The following is a 13,121-nucleotide window of genomic DNA, read 5'->3' as shown; positions in this document are numbered from 1 at the left end:
GGCAGTGGGTGTATTGTGGCTCTGCTACTACTTGCTGGGTGGCCCCGTGACATTTCTTTCCCCACTCTGACCTCAGTTTCCCTATCTGTTCTGTGGAGATAAGATGCCTGCCTACATATTTGTGGACTGGGATGTGTGTGAGCCAGTTGCAGTGTTTCTTGGTGTGGTCCTGGGGCAGCCTGCACCACCCCATAGAGATTTCTGGGCCCCACCCTAGGCTTACAGGACCAGAATCTCTGGGAATGAAGCCTAGGAATTTGCATTTCCACAGGCATCTGGCTGATTCTGACATGACTGAAAAGCACTAATAGTATATAGCAAGCTCTTTATAAAAGGTAAATTCATAGCTGCCTTTTACTAAACATAAATCTCACCTTCCCTTCCTCAGTTAAGGACACACACCGCAGTTGAAAATCACTGTGCCTTTCCAGATGCAGAATCTGACCTTTCCGATAAGATTCTGTTAACTGCTGCTTTCTGCAGTTTGTATTCCAAAACAAGGGGAATATGTTTCCATTTTTTCAATACAAATGTTTAAGTCGGATATGCTTTCTCAAACTGGACACACACTCACACAGCTTAGGGTTTCAGCTATGGCTTCCTCTCAAATTATTAGCCTCTTTCTGCCAGGGAGCAGTTTTTCCCAGACAAGACCCTGGACAGAGGCTGGTGGGGCCCTCCTCATCAGAATCACTAGATTATGACTGACCCCTAGAGGTGGCTTTTCTGCTTAAGTGTCAGCCCATGGGCTGGGTTGTGACCCCCAAAGCTGCGGCAGAAGCTTCCACCCATCCTGGGGCCCCCCTGCCATCTATGGGGAAAGGCCTGTCCCTTGTCTTCTGGGCCCAGCCGGCCTCACAGGCATTCAGCAGATTGGAAAGTCGAAGCATGTGCTGTGCTTGGCTGGGCTCTCCTGCGCCCCTTTTTGGGGTGAGGTGGAGTGCATCCAGCCCTCAGAATCCCTGCCGTTTATTCCCACCCCTCATCCCCACCCCCATACACACAAGTACAAACAGAGGCGCAGTCACCAGCACACACCACTCTGGACAGCACCATTTCCAGCCTCAGCGGGGCAGTTTCCTTACAGGGAAGTTAATGAGGCACTAAAGAAGGCTCAGGGGACAGGGGGAACCTCTATCGAGAAGAGGCTCCTAGACCTGGTTCTGCCTCTGAATTGCTGGGGGTCCTTGAGAAAGTTGCTATCCCTCTCTGGTCTCAGTTTCCTCAGGTGAGAAATGGGGGGCCGGCCAAATGGTCTAAGGTTCTGGGAACCTCTAAGTCAGAGCCTGTAGCTGGTGGTCAAGATGAGGGAGAGGCCCTTAGGGTCAGCCAAATGCCTGAGAGGCAGGACAGGCCCAAAGGTGAGCAACTTGAGCACATCAGGTGGGCTCAGAGCTGGCGCATGAGCCCCACAGCCTGCAGAGCAGCCCTGTACTCGGGAGCCCGCTCGCACCAACCCAGTGGGACTTCAGAGATGTGGGGTCCAGCCTCTCCTACTATTGCTGGGCTGAGGGCTGGGAGCTGCAGATTCTGACCCCATAGCTGCCTTAGACATGCCAGGTGGTCTGGGGCAAGACACACCCCTCTCTATGAAATGAGCAGTCAGTCCAAATAGGTACATTAGAGAAGGGCTGTGGGATGGACCCAGCTGTAGCCTGGGGCTACAGACTGGCTTCCGGGGTACTCAAGCAGCTGGCCTCTGGGGTAGCAGCCCCAGGTATGAGAGGCAGGACTCAGAATCTAGGCCAAGCCTCCATAGGAATCCCCTCTGGAGAGCCTGGGCACTCTGCAGGAGGGGCAGCAGGTGCACCAGGAGCATGTTTCACAAGGTGCCCAATATCGCATCTGCTCAGATAGGCAGCGAGTTGGAAAGTGGATGCAATAGGCAGGGTGGCGGCTGCTCCCCACAGCCAGGAGTCCAGCCCAGCACCCACCTGAGTCCGCCTCAGTCCTGCTCAATTGGGTTATCCGTGCTCTTGGCCCTCTGGTCCCACCCACAGAGGGAGGGCTTTGGGGCGACCAGGTGAGCTGGCCCTTGTGGGAGGATGTAACTGACTCCTGAGCCTGGCGAGCCAGGCAGCCCCTCGCCAACGTCCCCACCCCCACCTCTCCAGCCCCCCGCATTCCCTGATCCTCCCATCCGCTCCCCTGACCCAGCAGTTTCCTCTGCTCACTCTCTTTTCCTGCTCCCAGGCTCGCCTGGTCATGTATCCTTCACTCTCTTCTGAGTCTCCCTCTTTCCAAGCCGCCTCCACTCTACTTGACACACTCTCCCTTAAGACACCAGAGTACACAAGCGCAAGTCCCTGCACCTCACCTTTACTCCAAGACATGGGAGGGAGATGACATGAAGACCCAAACGCCACTTGGCAAGAGATCTGGGGTATGCAGAGGGGCAGATCGGAGGCTGGAAGCTCCAGGGGCTCCCTGCAGGAGGCTGCATGTAAGCTGGCTATTGAATGTGGCTCTGAGCTGAGACCTCTCCCTGAAGCTCCAGACCAGGAGCCAGCTGCTAGCTGGACCCCTCCATTTGGTGCCTCAGAGAAACTTTGCACTCTGTAGGTTTAACTTTGAACCCAGAAAATTCCCCCATGTCGGCCCTGTCTCTTCATAGGAAAAGCACCACCTCAGACCCAGTTCTGCACCAAACCCACATTTGAGTCACGAGGCTCCTGCCCTGCCCTGTGAGCACTCTGGATAAGCCAGTGCTGAGGGGGAAAGAGCTCTGAATGCCAAGCCAAAACATGAGCTTCAACTCCACCTCCAGCTGTGAGAGCTGTGGGTAGGGAAGGGCCCTAGTCCAGTTTGCTGTAGAAAGATCAGTCTGCCACTGTATGGCACATGGATGGCAGGGACAGAGTGCAGGTGGAGAGAATAGAAGGTGGGCAGGGCGGGGGAGGCAGGGACATGGCTGTAGCCGTGGAGATGGGAGGACTGACAGGACTTGGTGGCTACTTGGGTGAACCAAGGGAGGGGTCAGGAAGAGACACCCAGTTTTGTATCAGATGTGTAGAGCGTAGGATGCTGTTCATTGACGGAGGGAGGAGGAGGAGGAAGAGGTATGGCATGGGAGGAGGTAGCTGAGCTCTGTCATGAATGTCATTTGAAGTCCCCAGGGAAAGCCAGGCCGGCCAGCACCTTCACTGCTTCAGCCAGCTCTCAGGGTGTCTGTGCTCCCTGGCCCTCTCAGCTCCTGCTTCATAGCTGTCAGCTGCAGTGGGAGACAGCTGCACAAGGGCCCAGCATGTCTGTGTGTTTACCTAGGGGACTGCCGCATGGCCCATGCCGAGCAGAAACTGATGGACGACCTTCTGAACAAAACCCGTTACAACAACCTGATCCGCCCAGCCGCCAGCTCCTCACAGCTCATCTCCATCCAGACGGCGCTCTCCCTGGCCCAGTGCATCAGCGTGGTAGGTGCAGAGGGCACCTGTGGCTCAGGCTCAGGTGAAGAGGCAGCTCATGCCCAAGCCCTAAGCAGTCAATGTCCAGAGGAATGAAATGACTAGAGTTGACTTAGACTCACCAGTACACGGTGGGGAGGCTGGAGGAGGGTCCATGAGGTTTATAGATGTCCAATATTTAATGAGGTCGTGGTTTTGTTAACAAAGAAGAAATGAGGGTGGGAGCGAGATCACTGGCTAGGCAGCCAATGGGCCTGCATAGACTCTGCTCAGCTGAGTCTCCAGCATGACCATGAGCTTCTCCTCCTCATCCTCCCATCCCCACCCTACTTTTCTCCCCCAGCTTGCTCAACAGGTGACCTTACAGGCTCCCTACTCTTTGCAGGGAATAAGAACCAGACTGGGGGAACTGACGGGTACAGAGGCCCAGGTGTAGGCACAGGACCACAGGCAGTGAAGCGTCTACTGACCCAGGCGGGTGAGGGTCTGGAGAGTGGGCATGGCTGCTGCAGGCATGGAAAGCAGGCACAGATGGGGGCACTCCCAGGGCCCATTGTCAGGGTCTCCACATGTGGATGTGTGCAGAGGTGGGGGTGCTGAGGGAGGAGGGGCAGGGAATTTCTCATCTTCTCTCTACTGCCTCTGAGTTGGAGATATCAGAGGGAGCCATGGCCCACTGTAAAGTAACACAATGTCCCCACCCACAGGATTAGAACCCCTCCCCTGGAAGCAGCTCTGAGGGGAACAGTCACATGTAGAGAGTGCAGGGCACTGTGTCCAGGCGGGGGAAGGAGGTCACCAAGGGGGTTGACCCCCCTCTGGCCAGGTGGCTGCCTTCTGACACACCAGCCTCTGTCTCTAGCACGGTGGCCCCCACACACCCAGCCTGTGAAACCTACAGCCCTCAAGAAGGCTTTGGCCAAATTAATGAGCAGCTCCCTCTCCCAGGAGGAAGCACAGGTGAAGGATGTGGAGGGCAGTAGAGTTGTGTGTGCTCCGCCCCCTTTCTCCACAGTCGGATGGAAAGAAGGGGGCTTTCAGCCAGGCTCGCCCAGGCTGGGGTCTGAGTGTCACTGTCCAGCTATTGGCTTCTTGCTTAATGGGTGAGCCCAGCTGCTCCCGTGCAGCTGCCGCCCTAGTGAGGGTGAACCGGCAGGCGAGTTACATTTCTGAAAGCCCGGGAATACAGTAAATATTAGGCTGTGGGCTGCTGGGCCAGGAAGAGTTGTTTATTTTTCAGGGTTTGTTAATCTATTGACTTGATGAGGGAGGGTTATAGGTACAACCAGTTTAAAGATGGAAATTTTGAGAGAGCAGGCAGGGATTTAGTGCTGGGTAAGCCTGGTCAAAGCGGCTCTTTTGGGGCGGCCAGAATCCAGTACCAATGTCCTCAGCATGTTCATCAGCTGCTGGGGGAGTGCGGGACAGCATGAAAGCACAGGAGAACTTTCTGGATGATAGAAATACTCTGTATCTTCAAAGGAGGTGGGTTCCATGGTAATGTTAAATAAGTTAAAACTCATCAAAATGTAAGCCAGACCTGTGCATTTCACTAATAGAAATTATACCTCCAATTAAAAACGTTTTAAAAGACAGATGGTCCGGATGCAGTGGCTCATACTTGTAATCCCAGCACTTTGGGAGGCTGAGGCAGGTAGATCACCTGAGTCAGGAGCTCGAGACCAGCCTGGAAAACATGGTGAAATCCTGCCTCTATTAAAGGTATAAAAAAAAATTAGCTAGGCATGGTGGCACACGCTACTCGGGAAGCTGAGGCAGGAGAATTGCTTGAACCCAGGAGGCAGAGGTTACAGTGAGCAGAGATCATGCCATTGCACTAGAGCCTGGGCAACAGTGCAAGACTCCATCTCAAAAACAACAAAAAAAGGACAGATGAAGGTTTTCAACTTTCAATAAAGGCAGAGGAGCTTGTTACAGATTCACCTCCCCACAAGAGCAGTTAGAAAAACTGGATAAAAATGTGCCCCGCCCCCAATCAAAAACAATTGTTGGAAGGTAATTGGAGACCTCAGCCAGGACTTGAGTGACCAGGCCTAGGAGGTGATCCTGACAGTCCTTAGTGCTTTCCCACATTTGGTGATCGGTCAACAGTAGAGGGCTAAGAGGCTAAGAAACTGAGTATGAAGTGATAGTTAAGAGGCTGGAGAGCCTAGCTGAATGTTTGGCACTCTCACAGGGCTGAAATGACATAATGAGAATTTGGGTCCCAGGAAGGAGATGGGACCTTGGTGGGGACCCTGGAAGGGCCACCCCTAGGAGTCCAAATGAATAAAACATAGACCAGCCATCAGAAAACCTAAAACCTGCTTTGAACCAGCTTAGTCCCAAAGTAGATGAAGGCGATCTGCCCTTACTCCCATTGTGTGCCATAAACTCAAAGTCAATACTCTCTGGAGGCAGATAAAAGTTTACTACGAATGCCAAAAGACAACACAAGACTAAATGAGAAAGACCAAGAAGAAAACTAACAGAAACATACATGTAAGGAAGAAACTTTTTTTTTTGAGATGGAGTCTCGCTCTGTCACCCAGGCTTGAGTGCAGTGGCACGATCTCAGCTCACTGCAACCTCTGCCTCCCAGGTTCAAGCGATTCTCCTGCCTCAGCCTCCCAAGTAGCTGGGATTACAGGCATGCGCCACCATGCCTGGCTAATTTTTGTATTGGCCAGGCTGGTCTTGAACTCTTGACCTCAGGTCATCCATTTACCTCGGCCTCCCAAATTGCTGGGATTACAGGCGTGAGCTACCATGCCTGGCCGGTATTTTGCCACAATTTAAAATAAATAAAAATTTTTTTTCAGGTTTGTGCTCAGACTATATTCTAAACAGTCACATGGCGGCTTACTCTTCTCCAGGCCTTGCTGCTGGGTTTTACATGTTTATTGTCTTTGCCTTCTTGTCATGTGCTCATTAGACGGCAGCTTCCAGGTGCTCCTAAGGGGCCAGGAAAGAGAGTGAGAAGGCATGGAGGTTGCCAGGTCATCCCCCTTGGGGCCTCGCCCTCATCAACCCCTCAACCGGGTCTCCTGCAACTATCGGTGGGCCATCTTGGCCACTGCTTCGCCCTGAGCTTCCTGCTGCTGCAGCTGGGCAGTGCCTCCTTCTCAGAGGCCAGCTGCTGATAGGTGGCCACGTACTGCTGCAGGTGACCCAGGTGATGGTCTCGCTGCTGCTGCAGACTCAGCCTCTTGGCTCTTCAGCTCCACCTGCAGGATAGGCGTCAGGGTAGGTAGTGGCTGGCTTCCAGATTCTGGGCCCATAAACAGGGTAGTGAGGGCACTGCGGGGCTCTGTCGCCTGCCCAGGCCCCTGGCCCTGGCCCCTTCCTCCAGGCCTAAATGACTGCCTCCCTTGCCTAGAGGCCCATGCCTCCCTCCCCAGCCTCAAATCTCACACCCTTCTTCCCACCATTTAAACTGTAGGCCACAGACTGGTGGAAAAGCAGAGGGAGCCAACCACCATCTGCTAAGTTGTGGTGAGTTTGTTCTGTATGATCTCCAGGGTTTGCACGCACCTCTGCCTGCTCCCCCTCAAGAGCTCGGCCTTCTGCCTCAGCTTCCCCAGCCTCTCCTCCAGCTCCTGCAGCCTCACCTCCTGTTCCTGCATCTTCTCCTCCTGCTGCCGCAGCCTCACTTCCTGCTCCCGCATCTTCTCCTCCTGTTCCTGCATCTTCTCTTCCTGCTTATACATCTTCTCCTCCTGCTCCCCCATCTTCTCTTCCTGTTCCTCCATCATCTCCTCCTGCTCTCGTATCTTCTCCTCCTGCTCCCTTATCTTCTCCTCCTGCCTCTGCATCTTCTCCTCCTGTACTTGCATCTTCTCCTCCTGCTTCCACATCTTATCCTCCTGCTCCTGCCTCTCCTCCTCCTCCTCCCGTATCTTCTCCTCCTGCCTCCACACCTTCTCCTCCTGCTCCCTTATCTTCTCCTCCTTCCTCCACACCTTCTCCTCCTGCTTCCGTATCTTCTCCTCCTGCTCGTGCATCTTCTCCTTTTGCCTCCATATCTCCTCCTGCTCCCTTATCTTCTCCTCCTGCCTCCACATCTCCTCCTGCTCCTGTCTCTTCTCTTCTTGCTCCCGTATCTTCTTCTGCTCGTGCATCTTCTCCTCCAGCTCCCGTATCTTCTCCTGCTTCTCCCACATCTTCTCCTCCTGCCTCCGCATCTTCGCCTCCTGCTCCTGCCTCTTCTCCTGCTCGCGTATGTTCTCCTGCTCCTGCCTCTTCTCTTCTTGCTCCCGTATCTTCTCCTGCTCGTGCATCTTCTCTTCCAGCTCCCGTATCTTCTCCTCCTTCTCCCAAATCATCTCCTCCTGCCTCCGCATCTTCTCCTCCTTCTCCCACATCATCTCCTCCTTCCTCCGTATCTTCTCCTCCTGCTCCCGTATCTTCTCCTCCCGCTCCTGCATCTTCTCCTCCCGCTCCTGCATCTTCTCCTCCCGCTCCTGCATCTTCTCCCGCTCCTGCATCTTCTCCTCCCGCTCCCGTATCTTCTCCTCCCGCTCCCGTATCTTCTCCTCCTGCTCCTGCATCTTCTCCTCCCGCTCCTGCATCTTCTCCTCCCGCTCCTGCATCTTCTCCTCCCGCTCCCGTATCTTCTCCTCCCGCTCCCGTATCTTCTCCTCCCGCTCCCGTATCTTCTCCTCCCGCTCCCGTATCTTCTCCTCCCGCTCCCGCATCTTCTCCTCCCGCTCCTGTATCTTCTCCTCCCGCTCCTGTATCTTCTCCTCCCGCTCCTGTATCTTCTCCTCCCGCTCCTGCATCTTCTCCTCCCGCTCCTGCATCTTCTCCTCCCGCTCCTGTATCTTCTCCTCCCGCTCCTGCATCTTCTCCTCCCGCTCCTGTATCTTCTCCTGCCTCCACATCTCCTCCTGTTGCTGGTTCAGGCGGTTCCACAACTTGTTCTCTTCCACCTGGGCTTGGAGCTTTGCTGACACACTCTGCAGCTCCTTACCCACGTGGTCAGCCTCCACCTGCAGCTGCTGCTGGAATAGTGAAAGTGTTTTTTTGAACCTCAGAAGGAAGCAGAATCATGAGCTAGCCATATAAATGTAATCTATAGGCCGGGCGCGGTGGCTCACGCCTGTAATCCCAGCACTTTGGGAGGCCGAGGTGGGCGAATCACGAGGTCAGGAGATCGAGACCATCCTGGTTAACACAGTGAAACCCCGTCTCTACTAAAAATACAAAAAATTAGCCGGGTGTGGTGGGCATCTGTAGTCCCAGCTACTTGGGAGGCTGAGGCAGGAGAATGGCGTGAAGCCGGGGGGTGGAGCTTGCAGTGAGCCGAGATTGCGCCACTGCACTCTGGCCTGGGTGACAGAGTGAGACTCCTTCTCAAATAAATAAATAAATGTAATCTATAAAATAATGGTTTTCATCCATGATCCTTTAAAAAAATATTTTTAAGCCCTAACTCTTGAGATTCTGATTCCCCAGGCAGGGCCCCAATTTGTACATTTTTAGTACACTCTAGAGGATTCTATGGCAGGACAAGAACAAGGACCCAAATTTTCCAGCTCTTGGCTGGAGCCTCCCCATACCCTGCATGATCCCTAGACCATGGTCCCAGCTGGATGGGGCTCCCACAACCCCCGGGGCTGCAGCCGCTCACCTGTGGCAGCAGGAGCTTGGCCCTCTCCAGTTTCCTTTTTAGCTCCTTTACGTTGAGCTGGATCTCAGACTTTTCAGATTCTACAAGTTGAAGTTTTTCTTGTAGTTTGGCATTTTTCTCCTTCAGCTCCTCATCAGTTATGCTGTGGCCAGAGGCAGTAGAGAAAGGAATGAATGAAGAACATAAAAGACCGCTTTGGTGATTGACCCCCTACCCTCACCCCACAACCACAGAACCGTGGCGCTGGAAGGGACCCCAGGAATTAAAAGTCCCAGGTGGCAGGCCAGAGAGAAGACATGAGTTGCCTGAGGCTATCCCATGAGTCAGTGGCACAGCCGGCACTAGAGCTTCCCTGTGCACACATGTAAACCTGTAGGAGCCTCTCCCCATGCTCACCTGTACCCCTCACCTCCCAGAACACCACCCACGCTAAGGGCCCCCAGACCTCCCATTCCACCTTCCCCCATCCTACGTGTTCCTGTACAGTTCCAGACTCAGGGCGTTCCTCTCCTTTGTTAACTCCTCAGTGTACTGCAAATACAGAAAGGTTAAATCAGGATAGAGCAGGCAGAGCAGTAGCTGGACGACCAGGAACAACTGCTACAGTGACTACTCCACAGTAACACTTCCTCACTCTCCATCACACCTGACGTGTTCTCAAGGCATTTCCAAGCCCATGGTCTCATTTGTTTTTCTTTCTTTTTTTTTTTGGCAGAGTTTCATTCTTGTTGCCCTCACTGGAGTGCAGTGGCACAATCTCAGCTCACCACAACCTACACCTCCTGGGTTCAAGCAATTCTCCTGCCTCAGCTTCCCGAGTAGTTGGGATTACAGGCATGTGCCACCACACCAGGCTAATTTTGTATTTTTAGTAGAGACGGGGTTTCTTCGTGTTGGTCAGTCTAGTCTTGAACTCCTGACTGCAGGTGATCCGCCCACCTCAGCCTCCCAAAGTGCTGGCATTACAGGCGTGAGCGAGAGCACCTGACCCTCATTTGTTTTTCAAAGAACTCAGTGAAGGTGGAAGGGACAGGGAAAGAGATTGAATTTAGGGCTGGCTAACAGGGGTCCAGAGCGATCAGATAATATTGCTATTGTTATTACTGTTATCACTACCATTGTTGGAACCTTTATTGAGTGCTTCACCAGGCACTATGCTAACAATCCCATTTAATCCTCACAACCTCCATAGGAGATGGTTACCATTATTACCTCTATTGTGTAGATGAAAAACATGCGGTATTAAAGGTTAAGTGCTGCCTAAGATCACTTAGAGCTGGGATTTCAACACCCAGGTATATCTGATTCTCTAAGCCCATTCTTTCGCTGGAGGTAGGGGCACAGTTAAGAAGGAGGAAATTAATCCTTTGTTGAATTTTTGAAAGGATGATACGTTCGCATAGTCCAAAACTCAGAAAGTCCAGAAGGGAAATATCTCCCCCCAACATTGTGCCTCTATCCTGAGTTTTTTTATGAATCCTTACAAACGCGTTTTATGTATATTACCATAATACGTACACACACACACATATACACCTGCCCCCTCTCTCCACACAAATAATAACATACTCAAGATACTCTTCTGTACCTTTATGGTACAAGTACCCTAACCGCCACTTAGGACTTGGCCAAGGCCACAGCCAAGTATGGGCAGGGCGGGCACTTGGCCTCTGAGCTCTATGTCCAGTGCTCGCTCCCCACAGTGCTCCCCAACTCACCCACAACAGCCGACTCAGCCCCAGTCTGCCTCTAACAACCACACACAAAAGCAGCAAGAAATGGCCATGCTGCCTTCTGGGCAGGACACTCCATCCTACAGAAGGGACCTTTAGGCTCACTCCTCCATCTGCGAAGCTGGGCTCCCAAGGGACGGGGCCGTGTTTGGACTCACCCTATCCGCCTTCTTCTTCTGTGTAGCGACAGCAGAGAGAGCCTGCTCTAACTCTCCTGCAAACGTCCATGAATCATGCAGGTGGCTGATCAGATCCCTGGCCTCTCCTGGAATGAGAGACATTCAGATGTGGCCCAAAGAATTCCCCCTAAAGGCCTGTCAAAGTGCCAGGTTGCCGTATGTTTATTGCGGCACTATTCACAATAGCAAAGACTTGGAACCAACCCAAATGTCCAACGATGATAGACTGGATTAAGAAAATGTGGCACATATACACCATGGAATACTATGCAGCCACAAAAAATGATGAGTTCATGTCCTTTGTAGGGACATGGATGAAATTGGAAATCATCATTCTCAGTAAACTATCGCAAGAACAAAAAACCAAACACCGCATATTCTCACTCATAGGTGGGAATTGAACAATGAGAACACATGGACACAAGAAGGGGAACATCACACTCTGGGGACTGTGGTGGAGTTGGGGGAGGGGGGAGGGATAGCATTGGGAGATATACCTAATGCTAGATGACGAGTTAGTGAGTGCAGCGCACCAGCATGGCACATGTATACATATGTAACTAACCTGCACAATGTGCACATGTACCCTAAAACTTAAAGTATAATTAAAAAAAAAAAAAGAAAAAAAAGGAAAGCTGCCTATGCAACCGCTGTCCCCGCCCACTCTAGGAGAGGGGCGGGGCTGGCTTTCACTTTAAAAACTTTAAAACTTTATTACCTCAATTGAGGTACAAGTCCTATTAAAATGGAAATTTTATAGTGTGCTTGATGATTGATAAAGCAGACTTTATTATCCAACATTCCAATAAGATAATCACAATGTTTTCTCTTTTTTGGAAAAACTTTCTCTTATTCTCCTACATTAGTGTTTAGTTTTTTTAAAAAAAAAGAAAAACAAGAAACATGTCTAATATCTTTAAAAATACAAAGCTTTGAGCCAGGCGTGATGGCTCATGCCTGTAATCCCAGCACTTTGGGAGGCTGGGGCGGGTGGATCACCCGAATTCAGGAGTTCAAGACCAGCCTGGCCAACATGATGAAATCCTGTCTCTACTAAAAATACAAAAGTAGCTGGGCATGGTGGCAGGTGCCTGTAATCCCAGCTACTTGGGAGGCTGAGGCAGGAGAATCCCTTGAACCTGTGAGGCAGAGGTTGCAGTGAGCCAAAATCATGCCACTGCACTTCAGCCTGGGCTGCTACAGAACGTGACTCTGTCTCTAAATACACACACACACACACACACACACACACACACACACGGCTTTCCATTTAATAAGCACTCAAAGTTCTTTACAAGGTTAAAGCAAATACAGGACCCTTCTAAAGTAAGGCTAAATGCTAAGTGATGGGGGAGAGAAAAAGAACATAAATAACTCCTACTCTCATGAGGTTAATCACTAAATCCGATTTTTCTAGGATCACCTGGCCTCTAAGCCCTGAAAATGAAACTGAATTTCTCACTCGATACTTGGCTATGACTTGCAATCATGAAAACCAAGAATTGTGTTATGTCACTGTGTATTGCTTGTTACCTGGGATCAAGGGTTGACTTTTTCATGATTTGCTCCATTACCTGTGTGCTTCTTCTCCCAGTCCAAACTACGCTTTTTTCTAGAGTTCTACAATTTACAGTTAGTATGTAAGGGTGGCTCTCAAACATATAGTCTCTGGACCAGGAGCACCTGGGAACTTCTTATAAATGTAAATTCTCAGGCCCCACCCTAGACATGAATGAATCAGAAACTCTGCAGTAGGGCCCAGCAATCCGTGCTGCAATAATCCCTCCAGGTGCTCAGGAACCTCTGCCATACAGCAGGTAGAAAAATGTGTTTCCTTCTGTAGGTCCAAAGCCAGGGATACTATATGTTCTGTCTCAATATGAAACAATGACATGCAATTAAAAGACATAAATCTCCTTCCTACTTCCACCCTCCAGCCAGTGTGTTTTATTTTTATGAGTTCAATAAGAAAACGTGTGGCAATCAGAGATTTCATCTAAAAAATATATCTACAGGTATCAGTTCTCATCCAGCCTGATCTCATCCAATATCATTTCTATCCTCTTACATCTAAAGTTTTAGAAAAGGATTTTCACAATGTAAGACTCAGGCTCACTAGGAGTTCTATGATAAAAGACCAAGTAGATCTGAATATCCAAACTTACTAGAGAAG

The 13,121-nt window shown here is 51.2% G+C and overlaps 1 protein-coding gene and 1 pseudogene across 1 annotated transcript; one reads left to right on the top strand and one right to left on the bottom strand.

The window, feature by feature from the left end:
• The first annotated feature begins 1,304 nt into the window (after positions 1 to 1,304).
• On the top strand, positions 1,305 to 3,255 carry LOC115932922 (WAS/WASL-interacting protein family member 3-like; annotated as a pseudogene).
• Positions 3,256 to 6,889: 3,634 nt separating this feature from the next.
• Positions 6,890 to 11,050, bottom strand: LOC101138059 (golgin subfamily A member 6-like protein 25). The gene is made up of 4 exons (XM_063698728.1): positions 10,928 to 11,050; positions 9,509 to 9,567; positions 9,037 to 9,178; positions 6,890 to 8,404 (listed from the first exon to the last, which is right to left on the bottom strand). Exons 1-4 carry the CDS (start codon positions 11,048 to 11,050, stop codon positions 6,890 to 6,892), a joined length of 1,839 nt encoding a protein of 612 aa, XP_063554798.1.
• Between the last annotated feature and the right edge of the window lie 2,071 nt (positions 11,051 to 13,121).

This window comes from Gorilla gorilla, chromosome 16 (assembly GCF_029281585.2).
Source record: "Gorilla gorilla gorilla isolate KB3781 chromosome 16, NHGRI_mGorGor1-v2.1_pri, whole genome shotgun sequence".
In the NCBI taxonomy this organism is placed as follows: Eukaryota; Metazoa; Chordata; class Mammalia; order Primates; family Hominidae; genus Gorilla; species Gorilla gorilla.
The sequence above is the reverse complement of the archived record's forward strand: the minus strand, read 5'-3'. Positions and strand labels throughout refer to the sequence as shown.